General features: G+C 41.9%; 1 protein-coding gene across 8 annotated transcripts in view; it reads left to right on the forward strand.

The window, feature by feature from the left end:
• The window catches only part of DST (dystonin), a 487,209-nt gene that overhangs the window by 402,727 nt on the left and 69,430 nt on the right, over window positions 1-15,052 (forward strand). For all 8 annotated transcript variants that reach the window (XM_081247517.1, XM_081247515.1, XM_081247513.1 and 5 more), the window contains 8 exons: window positions 633-794; window positions 2,299-2,469; window positions 5,069-5,235; window positions 7,677-7,836; window positions 8,036-8,362; window positions 9,102-9,186; window positions 10,538-10,779; window positions 11,690-11,896. In XM_081247517.1, the coding sequence (XP_081103643.1) occupies window positions 633-794; window positions 2,299-2,469; window positions 5,069-5,235; window positions 7,677-7,836; window positions 8,036-8,362; window positions 9,102-9,186; window positions 10,538-10,779; window positions 11,690-11,896 (1,521 nt within the window). The remainder of the gene's footprint in view (window positions 1-632; window positions 795-2,298; window positions 2,470-5,068; window positions 5,236-7,676; window positions 7,837-8,035; window positions 8,363-9,101; window positions 9,187-10,537; window positions 10,780-11,689; window positions 11,897-15,052) is intronic.

The following is a 15,052-nucleotide window of genomic DNA, read 5'->3' on the forward strand; positions in this document are numbered from 1 at the left end:
TTAATTAATTAATTAATTAATTTTGCGTTGCATTGGGTCTTCGTTGCTGCGCGCGGGCTTTCTCTAGTTGCGGCAAGGGGGAGCTACTCTTTGTTGTGGTGCGTGAGCTTCTCATTGCAGTGGCTCCTCTTGTTGCGGAGCATGAGCTCTAGGCGCATGGGCTTCAGTAGTTGTGGCTTGTGGGCTCTAGAGCGCAGGCTCAGTAGTTGTGGTGCACGGGCTTAGTTGCTCCACAGCATGTGGGATCTTCCCGGACCAGGGATCGAACCTGTGTCCCCTGCATTTGGCAGGTGGATTCTGCGCCACCAGGGAAGTCCCACAAGGCTGTTCTCCATGTCTGTGAGTCTGTTTCTGCTTCGAAGATAAGTTCATTTGTGTCATATTTTGGATTCCACATGTAAGTGATATCATATGGTATTTATCGTTCTCTTTCTGACCTGAATGGTTTTGATAATATTGTGAATTTATATTTAGTTTACTTTCTCATTATTATTCGTAAAGCAGCTGTAACACATGACTAGGCAACAAAAATGATCTTTATTTCTAATAATCTATACCTGATGATTGGACAGATGTTTATATTTGGTGGCTGTTAGGTACTATAATTCATATAATTATTCTTTCCAATGCAGGTGTTCCAAAAAGAAGAGATTGAACCCTTGCAGGTTAAACAGCAGGAGGTGAACTGGCTGGGCCAAGGCCTTATTCAGAGTGCCGCTAAGGGCACCAGCACCCAGGCCTTGGAGCGGGACCTGGACAATGCCAGTGCGCGATGGAAGACCCTCAACAAGAAGGTGACGTTGCCACCCCCTTCGTTGTCATTTCTGTGGATTGTTCTTCTCCAGCATTTGCTGTGACCACCAGTCGTATTTCTAGTAGCCAAGCTTCCCTAAACCTGCCCGTTCCTTGCCATCCCCTTGAACTGATAGCCCACCCTAGATGCCCCCAGGGCTTGCTGGGCAGCACAGATGCAGGAAGGACCTCCCCCACCCACCACCCCCATGCGGATAGGGACCCCGCTGCACAGCTGTGACGGCAGGCGGCCAGGATCCTGGCCCTGGGCTGGTGGGAGCACACGCACCTCCAAGGGCGCAGGGGCTACTTGGCTCCATAATCAGTGTCCCATAGGGACCTGGGCTCCCTGTTGCCATATCATTTACTTATTTTGCAAAGAACTTGGAACTCTCACTTTTTATGTGAAACCTAATTTTCAGATGTCAGCAACTCACTCCACACTGTGTAATAGGTCACACAGTACAGCTGTGTGTCTGTTTGCCCTGGACTAAGGGTTTGCACCTCGCTATAGATCATTAAGTCCAAATACCATTTTACTGATAAGATGTAGATCCCGCCTTTTTCTAAATGCCCATGATGGAAAACACTGGAAAATAATGCTCTGATATCTTAAGAAGGTGATGCTGACGCACAGTGGCAGCTCTTTATGTGACAGAAATGATCAGAAAAGGATTTCGGGATGGCAGTGCTCGTCTAGTTGTGGTAGTGGTGGGGGATTGTTCTTGGAGTTTTCCTTGCGTTGAAATCTTAAGCAGTGGCTGGATCTCAGAATGACATTTATCCTTCTTTAGAGTTTGATTCATACCACAGCACTCCTCAAATACAACTGGGATGCAGTGTCAGGTGTGAATACTTTCCATGGAGCTTAAAATATCTTGCCAACTACTTTTTCAGCCCAAAAAGAAAAGACCTTTGAGGGGGCAATAGGATATCTCTGTGCAGAACACAGAGACTCCATTTACTGGGCGACAAAGGCCCTGGCTTGTCAAGAAAGGACTCTATAGAGCTTGGATCTAGCAGAATTTAATTGGATACTTCATAGTTATTTTGCCTAGCAGAATGTAATTCTGATTCTCTCCATAATAATATTGTTGTTTAAATCTTGGTCTTTAAAAAAATATTCAACAGTAGGAAATAAAGAATGAATACCAGGGATAATGATAAAAATGAATAAGGCACTGTTTCTTTCAGTAACCTTAAAATATTTGAACCATTCATTGATAATCATAAATGTATTGGATACTTCCAGAATCTCAAAGCTTCCCCTTTTGCACTGACTGGTTGAGATGGCAACCTTATCTCCTTGGCTTACTTGCTAAGTTTGAGTTTGTCTCCTTTCCATCTGTATCCTGCCCACTAGCAATGCTTTGGGTGAATTTTAAGTGAGAAGGAAAAGAAAATTTGTGACCAAATGGGAAGATTAGCATGGAAAGTGTTGGCTGGTGGGCAAATTTCATTTCTCATGAACGCAGTAGATAACTGGGGATCCCTGGTGCTGTGCAGGTGGCCCAGCGAGCAGCCCAGCTGCAGGAGGCCCTGCTGCACTGCGGAAGGTTCCAGGACGCCCTGGAGTCCCTACTCAGCTGGATGGTGGACACCGAGGAGCTTGTGGCCAATCAGAAGCCCCCATCGGCTGAGTTCAAGGTGGTGAAGGCCCAGATACAAGAGCAGAAGGTAAGTTAGCGGAGCTTCCGTACTGTTTCATGTTAAATCTTAACAATGAGAGTAAAAGTTCACCTTGTGACTCTCTTTGTGTTAATAGGATATCCTCGTTAACTGGTAATCAATGTTGTAGACATTGTTTTGTTAGTCATTCAACAAATATTTGTGGACCATCTGCCACAGGTCAGCCATGGTTCCAGGCGCTGGAGATATATCATTGAATACAAACCACAGAGGTTCCTCATCGAGTTTAAGGTTTAGTGGGAAGGGAGGAACAGGGAGAGAGAGACAATAAACAAAGTAAACACGTAAATGGTGTTACATTAGCCATCGATAAATAACACTGGGATGGGAGATGAGTTATTAGCAAGAGACAGAGCACAAGGGTGGGGGACAGGAAGTGCTGAGTGGGGGGGGGTGTACAATTTTAAAAAATAGTGTAGTTGAGTTCGAAGACATCACTTACCGAAAAGGTGACTTAGAACAGAAATATCGTTCTCCTGTGTATTAGGTTGATGCACATGCAATTGCCTATTTTATCGAGTCCGTATGGGCAGTTTGTTATGGTTCAGCCTGTACTGACATGGCAGAGAGTTGATTCACATACGCTGAGAACCATGCTGCTGTGTCTTTTGATTCTGCAAATACAGGACCCAGTTGGAAAGACACTTCTTAGAGGGATGGTGACTACTTGGGGCCACATGTACAATTTTTGTGGTCATTAGGAAGCATTTAGTGACTTGTCCAATATTGATTTGTCAGCCATGACTTGAAATGACACATGGGGGGGTGGCACCTGGCACACAGCACACTGATAAGGCTTCTCTTTAAAAAGACGGGACCTTTAGAAAGAAGAGACTGGATTAAGAGTCTTAATTGGGTTTTGACATCCAGTACTACTCTCTGTAAAAATTCTTCGAAGACTTTAGTATCTTGGGAAATTAACTTATTAGAAATAGATTTATAGGTATGGATTAAAGAAATATAACAGGAAACACATTGCATTTGTTTGATTTTTGAAAAAATATGGTAATATATAATAATATATAATAAAATAATATATATGTATAATTTATATAATGTAATAAATATATAATATAATCTGGTGTTAAATATAATAATTGCTACCATTCACGATTTAATTTAAACATTTATTATTTGCCCAGAGTTAATGAACTATGCTTAGCCAACAAAACCTGTCTATTGATTTTGCTTTCTTAATTGCTAGAAGCTGTTCGTTAAAGTTTACCAAAAGTAATCCACTTAATTGTTCTCTTTACTGCCTAAACCACCTGTTGTACTTTGATTTTATGATGACTCTGACCTGTGTCAAGAGAGGGCATCTCTTCCCCTTCTCTTTGGCCCTGTTCCTCTCCCTTCCTGCTGTGGTGGCCTTGATCCCAAAGTGACAGTGAGAAAATACCCTTCCAGCTTGTTACTTCTGGGTGACTGTCTGTGCCTTTGGTCCTTAGGCATCAGTCAGGGTCAGGTTAAGGAAGCAGTGCGGTACTCAGCATTCTGTACACCTGTGCCTTCCTCACTGCTCTTCACACAGGGCCGGGGGATTGCACTTATTCCTGAAATACTTGTTTTGATTCATTGGAGGAAGGGAATCCTGATTTCTGGCTACCTATGTCAAACACTCCCTTCCAGGCTTCTCAAAATGAAGCATTAAATTGAATTTTTTTCCACGGCTCAATCCTGAAATATTAGTCTTCTTTAGCCAGCTTTGGGGATTTCTGACATGTTTCCCCCTCGGTTCATTGTGGAAATGATATTTAAAGGCTCTTGTTAGTTTTCATCCTCGTAAAGAATTTTAGGAGCTATCTTACCCCCCTAAAAGCAACCAAGAGCCTCTAGCTGTAGCCTCACTAGCTTGTGAACTTGGCCTGACTTTCAACTTCCCTTCTGCGGTGGATTGTTTAACATGGGAAGAGGTTTTGAAAACAGCAGTGATGTATAATGACCTTTTCTATCTCAGTGGGACAGATCACTGTTGATTGTTTAGGACATTCCCGCTTCATTATAATATTTGGGATTTTGCTCTATCAGTGCAGAGGAGTTATCCTAAGCGGCACATTCTACTCCATTACTTTATATTAACAAGTTAATAATGAATGGTTCAGTGGCCTTATCAATATTCGTTTTATTTAGTGTGAAAAGCCGCCACCACAATGTTTGACACAATAGTAATGAATCGTTAAACAAAATGAGTTTTTTTTGAAAAAATCCTACTTCTTAGGTCCTTTTGTATGTGAATCCACACAAAGTTTTGTTTTTTTTTTTTTTTTTTTTTTGCGGTACGCAGGCCTCTCACTGTTGTGGCCTCTCCCGTTGCGGAGCACAGGCTCCAGACACGCAGGCTCAGCGGCCATGGCCCACGGGCCCAGCCGCTCCGCGGCATGCGGGGTCCCCCCAGACCGGGGCACGAACCCGCGTCCCCTGCATCGGCAGGTGGACTCTCAACCACTGCGCCACCAGGGAAGCCCCAAAGTTATTTTTGTTACATATCAAAATTACTTTGTGTATGTTTTCCATATGTTGATAAAATTATCGCTTTGTTTCCTTTCTTTTTATTTATTTTTTAAAAAATTTGCTATTTTGTCTTAAGCTTCTTCAGAGATTGTTAGATGACCGCAAATCTACCGTGGAGGTGATCAAACGGGAAGGAGAAAAAATTGCCGCCACAGCAGAACCTGCAGATAAAGTGAAGATTTTGAAACAACTGAGTCTCTTGGATAGCAGATGGGCGGCCTTGCTTAATAAGGCTGAAACAAGGTAAATGCTTCCAGTCTTTGGAAAGAGCACCAGTGGCGTTCATACTGATTTCTTGTATTTTGGTAATGCTTTTCTTCAAATTGTTATTTTCCTGTGTTTATCATGTATGTGAACATGGAGGGCAAGGGCTATGGCACCTCTGTCCTTATTCCCCTATGGGGATGTCCTGTAGTCTCCAAATCTATCCCAACTCTTAAGAAGAGTACTTCCTTTGGGGGTCATTCGTTCATTCGTTTATAACGTAGTTATCACCTCCCTACCGTGCATCAGGCAGAGCTGGGCCTTCCTCAGGGGTGCGCTGGTCAGATCATCCCTGCCCTCAGACAAGGGACAGCCTAGCAGGGTTTCGTAGCCATTGAAGACTAATGACAAATGTGATGGTTCAAAGTGAAACCTGGGCACAGGGTGCTGTGGAAGCAGAGAACAGGAGGAACCTGGCCTGGGGCAGGAAAGTGACAGCTAAGCTCTGTTTTAAAGGAGGAGTGGGAGTTATCTGGGAAGTGAGGCAGATGAAGGGTGCTGTGACGTCTCCCAGGACCGGAAGCTGGAGCGTGGCTCCACCGGGCTTCATTACACTTCGGGTTTTTTTCTTTTTAATTTTTTTAATTGAAGTATAGTTGATTTACAATATTGTATGAATTTCTCCTGTACAGCAGTGACTCAGTTATACATACATATACATTCTTTTTTAAAATATTCTTTTCCATTATGGTTTATCATAAGATATTGAATATAGTCCTTTCTTCATTCTCTTCACTGGCACCACATTGACTGATGTCATGTTGTAGCAACATTGAAGTGTACACTGGCTGGGTTGGAAGTAGATGACCCACTGAAGAGAATGAGCATCTCCATACATTACTACCTTCTTTGGAACTAAGATGGTGCAGAGAAGGGTTTGTCCAATCTTGAATTACGGAGCAGAAGGAGTTATCATTCTAGGACCATTGAATAAGGGGCTCTGAAGGAGGCTGGAAGTTTCATGTTATTTTTTAATGTGTGTCAGTAGATTATTCCTTCTGTGTAATGCCCCAGAATTACTGCCATGGGAGAGACTCTCAATACTTTTTTTTTAATAAATGAAAGTCGAGATCTCTGCTTTACTCCCATGACTGTCCTTTTTTTTCCCTAAACCTTCCTCACAGCGGTATTAAGTGGAGGGATGGTGGTGATGCTATGATTCACACACAGACTAATAGATTCCCTTACAATTTAAATCATAGTCAATTAAACCTAGTTGCAAAATAGTTCTTGCCAGTGATTCTAGGTGATTGGATATTAGAATTTTTAAAAAGAGTCATAAATAGTGATAATCCAGAAGTCAAAAATAATGTAGTAATTTTATTCATTTTTTTAAAAAGATCAAATGTATTTCAACTGAAGGTTTTAAAAATATATGTATATGTAATTTGTGATATGAAGGTATAGAAATTATGTTCGGTAGCATGTGCCAGTTGTCCATAATTCCCTTTGTCCCCGTAGAAAGCTCATTTCTCAAATCATGTAATTCTCTACGAATTAAACATGATAACAGGTTAAGACAGCAGCTCTTGGTCCAAGCAAAAATAATTCACAGGATTGGGTACAGAATCAAGTCCTCTGTATACAGACCAGCACAATCACTTGCCGTAGATAAAAACCGAGGACGGTGCAAGTAGGTTTTAACTTACGTGGTACCTTTTTAAGGGAGGAAACAATGGGTTTTCTAAAAGTGTTCAAACTCTGTTACAAGTTAAAGTCTGAGGAATATTTCTCCTCTTTCATGATATTTTAGTCCATAAAATATTAACTGTTGCCTTGGGGAAATATACCTGACAGTGTACTTTTTAAAGGAGGACTCACTAGTAATTCCAGCACAGGGGATGCTATAGTTATTCTTCAAAATTTAAATCTAATTTTGACCATTTGATTAAAGCAATCTCAGTAACTGATGCTCCAATTGAGGTTAACTGTTACATAAAGCACAGAATATATGTTCAGTAAGTATTACCTATTACTATCATTATTATGGCTACTATTGTTATTATAACATTACTATGATTATACCTATTATTATTGTAAGTATTACAACCAGGTTACTTAAGACTTTCACAAGATTCAGGCACTTGAGGTTGATGTGTTGTTCAGCTTTACTTTTATTTAATAGGAGAACTATTTTTAAAGTTTTTCATAGATACTTCTTTTTTTTTGGCCATGTCACGTGGCTTGTGGGATCTTAGTTCCCCGACCAGGGATCGAACCCCGGCCCCCGGCAGTGGAAGCATGGAGAATAGGAGAAATATTTTAAAGTGTCCTCTCCGTGCGAGAGATTTTAATTTTAATGTTAGATGTTTTCTACAAAAACTGTTTGGAGTGGAACGCGGGAGCACGAGTGAAGATTTCTGTTGACAGTTTCCCACGTTTCTCATCCCTGAATGACCTTCCTCTTGGCACGTTTTCAGGAATCGTCAGTTGGAAGGTATCTCAGTGGTAGCACAGCAGTTTCACGAAACCTTAGAACCACTGAACGAGTGGCTGACAACCACAGAAAAGAGGCTGGCAAATAGCGAACCCATTGGAACCCAAGCGTCCAAGCTGGAGGAACAGATTGCCCAGCACAAAGTAAGGTTCCCATCACACGTTAGTGAGATCCAGTTTTCTGTGCCCTTTGTTGGTTTTATGACATGCATTTGAGTTTTGTACTGTTGTGTGATGCATCCGTGCAACCTTAGACCCATTTCATGTGTCATCTTTTTGTTCAATTTATGTTGTCATTTTTATTTGTCCATTCTTTTTGTTTCCTTTTTTAAACTTTATTTAGGCCTTAGAAGATGACATCAACCATCATAATAAACATTTACACCGGGCGGTTAGCATTGGCCAGTCGTTAAAGGTTTTGAGCTCCAGGGAGGATAAAGACATGGTGCAGAGTAAATTAGACTCCTCTCAAGTGTGGTACATTGAGATTCAAGAGAAAAGCCACGGCAGGTCTGAGCTTCTCCAGCAGGCTCTGTGTAATGCTAAGATTTTTGGGGAAGATGAAGTGGAGCTGATGAACTGGCTGAGTGAAGTGCATGACAAGCTGAGGAGGCTCTCGGTCCAGGATTCCAGCCCTGAGGGGCTGTGGACACAGCAGGCTGAGCTGCGGGTATTTTGATTTATTTTACTTTATTTTCTCATTTCAGTTGTCCTCATTTTCTCAGTCTTCCTTATTTCTGTATTATTTTATGTTCACTGTGATTTAGGTGAGTTGCTGTACTCAAATAAGACATTGCCTATGTATACAGTGACTTTTTTTAATTGAAGTATAGTTAATTTACAATGTTGTGTTAGTTTCAGGTGTACAGCATAGGGATTCAGTGTATGTATGTATATATATATATATATATATATATATATATATACACACACACACACATATATATGTATATGTATATATGTGTGTGTATATATATACAGTTTTTCAGATTCTTTTCCCATATAGGTTATTACGAAGTACTCAGCAGAGTTCCCAGTGCTGTTGTTTATCTATTTTATATAGAGTAAGTAGTGTTGTATTCAGTTACTTTTAATGAAGTCACATGTAAGAAGAGATTTAATTTATCCAATAGCTGGATTGTTGACTTTTCATTTTGTTATTTCATCTTTGTACACAAAGGCCCATAATTAACCAGTACTCCAGTGTCTCCACATCACCCATTTTCTGAAGAGGGGAGTGAATTATGATAGATGAACTGAGACATGGGCACAGTAGTGGAAAAAAGATGGGTAAACATGAGAACAGTGAGGAATATTTGCAAGGTCTTTCCTCAGATAAGTTTAACTGATAATGCCAATGCTTATTTAAATTTTTTTTCCCCCGCATAAAAATGATACCTGTGTTTTAGGTTCTGCAAGAGGACATCCTACTCAGAAAACAAGATGTAGATCAGGCCTTACTAAATGGTTTAGAACTACTTAAACGAACAACAGGTGAGATACCTTTCAAATCAAATCCTCATGACGTGAGCATTTTGTGTTGGTTTCAAAATATTTTAGAGATGGGGAAAAACACAAAGCACACTCGAATTTTGGGGCCACTCCAAGATTTCATCCTGGAGAATGCTTTGAAGGCCGACCGAGGGGGGTTTAGACTATGATTTCATTGTTTTTCTCATGATCTCACTGAGTTTTTAATGGAAGTTTTGTGTATTACTCATAACACCAAGCATTGGTCAGAGAATCCCATGGCAGAGTGACATTAGTTTTCCACTTGTGGAAGGCAGTTGTTCTAGATGAGCACATAGGTTGTAGACAGCTTTAAAAATTTTTAAGATAGATGGCATTCAGTGACACATAGTGTGACTATGCCCAGGCTTCATTTCTCTGTGCTTGAACTCACCAAGAAAACAGATATTACCTTGTTTTAGTAATTCCTTTGGCTGTAGGGATGTTTCATTGTATTTATATCCAGTTCAGCACATGTGTGTGGTGGGGGACAGGTACCATTCATTATGAATGGGAAGAATTTGATATAGTATCGAGAGCCTTGCACTTGGACTCTCAAGCCCAGGACACAATTTCTCTGTGTGTCTGAAAATTAAATAGAGGCAGGTGAGGATCTATTGGAATAGTACAGGTGAGTTTATTTTTATTTATTTATTTTTTTTTTTTTTGCGGTACGCGGGCCTCTCACTGTTGTGGTCTCTCCTGTTGCGGAGCACAGGCTCCAGACACGCAGGCTCAGCAGCCATGGCTCACAGGCCTAGCCGCTCCGCGGCATGTGGGATCTTCCCAGACCGGGGCACGAACCCGTGTCCCCTGCATCGGCAGGCGGACTCTCAACCACTGCACCACCAGGGAAGCCCCGAGCTTATTATTTTTAACACACACACACACACACACACACACATGCATAGATTATACATATATAAATGTGTATATGTGGCAGGCACTGTTCTAAACATTTTGCAAATGTAAACTCATTGAATTTTTATCACAACTTTATGAAGTAGGTTCTGTTCGTAATGATAAGTAACCAGGGGCACAGAGAGAGGTGAAGTGTCTTGTGCAAGATAGTGAGCCACAAACTCAGTATGCAAACCTAGGCAGTTTTTAACCCCAGTGCTTGAAAATGGAAAGACCGTACAAATAGTTGCAAAGGTGGTGCTTTCCACATAGCCCTTTACAGTTTTTATATTTGCATTTTCAGAGCTGTTTACATTCGCCAGATATCCTCAGAAAAATTCAAACCTAGGAAAGGGCTTTTCTTGGGTCAGAACTTCTTTAGCTGAAGAACTCGTCTTCCCCTTTCATGAGATATGACATGCCTTTGAAATTCTAGGTGATGAAGTTTTAATAATTCAAGATAAATTGGAAGCCATTAAAGCGAGGTACCAAGACATCACTAAACTGAGCACAGACGTCGCCAAGACCCTGGATCAGGCACTGCAGCTCGCGAGGCGACTGCACTCCACGCACGAGGGGCTGTGCGCCTGGCTGGACAAGGTGGAGGTCGAGTTGCGTTCATACGAAACGCAGGTTCTGAAGGGGGAAGCCTCCAGCCAAGCACACGCAAGGCAAAAAGTACGCTCCGATTTATACACTCTTTGGATCCGCTTGTTATCTCTCAGGGAGCCTTATTCACACAGGGGCGAAGTGATATTTATCACATGTCATTACTAATATACTTAAGGATGCCTTGGTGGGCGTGGACCCAACAGAAATTGGCAGCAGATCAGCTCTTTAAACTTTTAGGAGCCCAGACATGAAAACAGCATATTGTCATTTGTTTCTCGAATCTTATAGAAACAGAATGATAAAAACAGAAAAAAAAAAAAAGGAAAATGATCACTGTTTTCAGAGATACACATAATTTGGTTAGAATAGTGATACCTTTATAAGATAGATGCCAAGCATGAGGTGGCTTTTCTAATTATATTGCACGAGGGGTATTCTCTCATGCTGATCATCCTTCTTAGAGTTGTCCGCCTCAGTTTTTATCATCCCTGAAGTACGATCACACATGGGTGAAGGCAGTCTGGGAGGTCAGGTCCACTGAGCCTATAATGATTCAACTGGGATGATTTAAAGCCAGGGCGTCCTCGTTTTGAGGGTCCCTTGATTCTGGTTTGGACTTTCCTCTTTAGTTTTCTGGTACCTGATTACTCTGAGGTTACCAGCAAGCTGGATTAACTTGCTGGGTTAACTTGCCAGGTTTGGGTTCCCAATTTTTAAACGTTTATATTACATTTCAAAGCTAAAGTCTTGCCATGTTGACAAAGGAAGTGTTCTTTGGAACTTCTCAGGGAACACTTTCCTTTCTGAAAAATAGCTTTAAGTAACCAAGGGGTATAGAACTGGGGTAACCGGCGTTAAGGTGATCCGTGCATCACGTTGGCCTGTGAAGGGCTTTAGCCCCAAGGACAGTTAGAGGAGAAGCCCGTTCAGACTTGGTGTTTCCCACAGGTTTGTGTTTTCTTCCTTCTGTTTTCAGGAGCTAAAGAAGGAAGCTAAGAGCAGCAAAGCCCTGCTGGACTCCCTTAACGAAGTGAGCTCTGCCCTCCTGGAGCTGGTGCCCTGGAGGGCGAGGGAAGGGCTGGAAAAAATGGTGGCCAAGGACAACGAACGCTACCGCTTGGTGAGCGACACCATCACACAGAAGGTGGAGGAGATTGACGCGGCCATCCTGAGGTCCCAGCAGGTAGGCGAACGCTTGGGCGTCTGGGCAGTTTGTTTCCTCCACTTGCTCCCAGGGCCTCCACCTGATCAGAGATGACGGTGGGTGGTGGTTCCATTCATTGGTTATGCTTCCACAGCGGAAGGGGTTTGAAAAGCATTTAGCTGGGGTACTTGGACATCTGAGTGCTGGGCAAGGCTCATCTCTACATTGTTGGCAGCCATCTACCTGCTGGTCTCCCAGCCTCAGCAAGTCAGCCACTGGCAGGACTAGCGCCGTTCTCCTGCTGTCCAGACAAAATGCCTTTTGTGTACATGTGTGCATGCTGCTCATGTTAATTTTATGCCCTGGCTGCATCTAATCTGTGTGTGAGTAAATATTTTGAGTTATCGTGTAAGTCACTATTAACTGTTCCTTGATGTACATGGCAAAGAAAGGCTGAATTCTTTCTAAAAAGGAAACAGTTGTGTTGGTGATGTCGTTTTTTTCTGAAGATGACTGAAAGGGGAAAAAATGATCGTTGCTGACCTGTCTGCAACTCGTACAGTTTCTGGTTCCAGAGAGTTTTATAGACCCCACCCCTTAGCCACAGCTCTCTCAGAAGACTATGGGCAAAAAGGGGATGGAGGGGTCCTGGATCTAGAAACCTGTAATACATGTTTTGATTAACTTTTATGGAAATCTCTGAATATTTATATTAAGTCATCAGCCTCTTGTTGCAGACTTACTCTGACAGAGTTAGTAGGGTTTTGCCGTGTACTGTGGAACAGGGCTTGGGAAGGTGGATGACTCAGCCTTTGCACATCCCAGCCAAAAGCAAGAAACACAAATCAAGCAGCTCGTGTGGAGCATCCAAAATTCATTCTCTAAGGTTGCTGTAAAAGTGTAATTTATCTAATTCTAAAACATGGCGCCTCACTTCTCATTTCAGTGCAGTGCTCTGGAATCACAAAAGCCGATGGAATACAACGATAGCAAAAGGCCTGCCTCAGACATTTTTGTGAGGGAGGCCTTCATGCCTGAGGAATGCATTTGCATGGCTCTGTTTTCAAAGTTTGGAGGAATTTGTATGCCTCATTATCATAGGATAATAAGCGTGTTTATTTGTGAAGTTTATTCAACTATTTGAAAAGAGTTGGATTGTTTTTCACCAAAATTTCTTTCGACCTTTCATAGTTGGCACTGAAGACTTCTCTAAATAGCACGACAAATATTCTGTCCTCTTGGGAGTAGAATTTTCTTGAGAAGCTGAGTGTGGTTGGCTAGTTCAGGGAAGGAAGACAGTAATAAGGGTGTAACCAAACCGAGGTTTGGCTGCTTGCTGCTCACAAGCCAATAACTCGAGAGGCAAGTGTCAGTAGAAAGGAAAGTGCTTTAATCAGAAAAGCCAGCAGTCTGGGGAGAAGGTGGACTTGTGTCCAGAGACCAATTCTGAAGATTCTCCTCAGCCATGACAGTTTTTAAAGGGAAAAGAATCTCAGTGAATCATCGAGGCAGGAGGTTGGGTTCTGCATCCTTGTCCATTGGGTGCAGACTGGCTGACTCTCTCTTCACATGTTATCTTGCCCCCATGATCTCCTGCAGGATTGCTAAGGGGGCTGTTGGAGGTAGAGAGCTAGTCATTTTTAACTGCTTAATTCTTCATTCTTACTTCTTGAAATCTAGGAAAAGAATCCACAGGTTAGACAAGGCATGGTGCACATTCAGGAGAACATAAGTCAGGAGTTAGTTTCAATTGCTTAGTGATCTCATTCCTATAATTAGGCTCTCTTCTAAGGTTAGAGGGGAACAGAAATGGGCAAACAGGAAAGGGGCAAAGGAGCTGCTTTCAAGGGCAGGTGACAGGCTGAGCGCCTACCGGTTTGTAAGCTCTGCCAGGTGCCAAGGTCATTAACTGTAGCCCAGTTCTATTCAGAGTTTTGCAAATGTTTTCCACAGGTTGGTCTGTGTTTTCTCGAATCTAAAACATATACCCTGTAGGAAAATAACAATTATTGGGGCTTTTTTTCTGGATAAAACCATTCCTTACTGAAAGTTTCAAGACTTTGTGAAAGAATACAGAAAAACTCGTAGAAGCAAGAACGTGCAAACACTGTGGTCTCTATCCTTCAAGGCTTCCTTGTGAGAGAGGGGGAGATTGTTTAGTAAAAGTATCTCACTACCGGTAGGTCATAACTAATAATAGTGCTATTGATATATTAATATCTTCTGGTTGTTTATATGTATTTATTCTGTACTAGTATGTGCATTCCTTTGAAATGCCTGCAAGTCTGCCTAATGGAATACCTCCAGTAATAAAGGAAACCAATAAAATTCACTTAAGCCAATTTAAAAAAAAAAGGAAAGAAGAGAATACCTTTCCAGTAAGGCTGAGAGGTACCGTTTAGAGCTGGGAGGAGCATATGCAGTGTGTGGGCAGGTGACCTGCCTGGGGTCCCACAGCTAGTGTGTGGTGGAGTTGTAACCAGGGCTTAATCCAGATCTCATTCTACCTCCCTAAAGGGCCTCTTTATAAATCAGGTAGAGAGGAGAAATCCTAAGGCAGGAGGTGATCCATTTTTTTTTCTAACCTCCTTCAGTAATCCGAAGGAAGGCGCCAATATTGCAGCAAAATAGAAGTATGAGGATATTTCCAACCATAAGGCCTGTGAGACTTGGGCACGTAAACTGAAAGGATCAGGAAATCTCTCTCTCCCTCTCTCTCTGTCTCTCTTGGCAAATTTAAGAACACACTGGTACCTGTCTTTCTGGTTTGGCAGAGATTTAGTTTTGCACTCAAAAGAATAGTTTCTAAACTCATAATTAACAAGTTTAGAAAGGACCTAATATATCACTGAAAATTGTTTTATAACCTTGCCCACTTATAGATGTTTGGAATTAGGACCAGAGTACAGTTTGATACTCAAATACTTGTTTTCTCTTTATCCAGTGATAATGTGTCCATGAAATACAAAAGGAATGGTACAAACAAAAATCTTTAGACTTGGATACGAACCGCATATTTTGTATGATTTGTTTTACGTTGTATAAACAAATCATCTACCATTCTGTTTCTTCTCCACCTGAACCGTGGACATGGTCTGACGGCAGCCCACCTTTTTCTGCACACCTTAGGCACATACATCTTGTTTTATTAAGAGCTACTCCTTCCAGATCCCTCCCCCGACATACCCAACCACG

The sequence above is a fragment of the Mesoplodon bidens genome (assembly GCF_964165515.1).
Source record: "Mesoplodon bidens genome assembly, chromosome: 10".
Lineage (NCBI taxonomy): Eukaryota > Metazoa > Chordata > Mammalia > Artiodactyla > Ziphiidae > Mesoplodon > Mesoplodon bidens.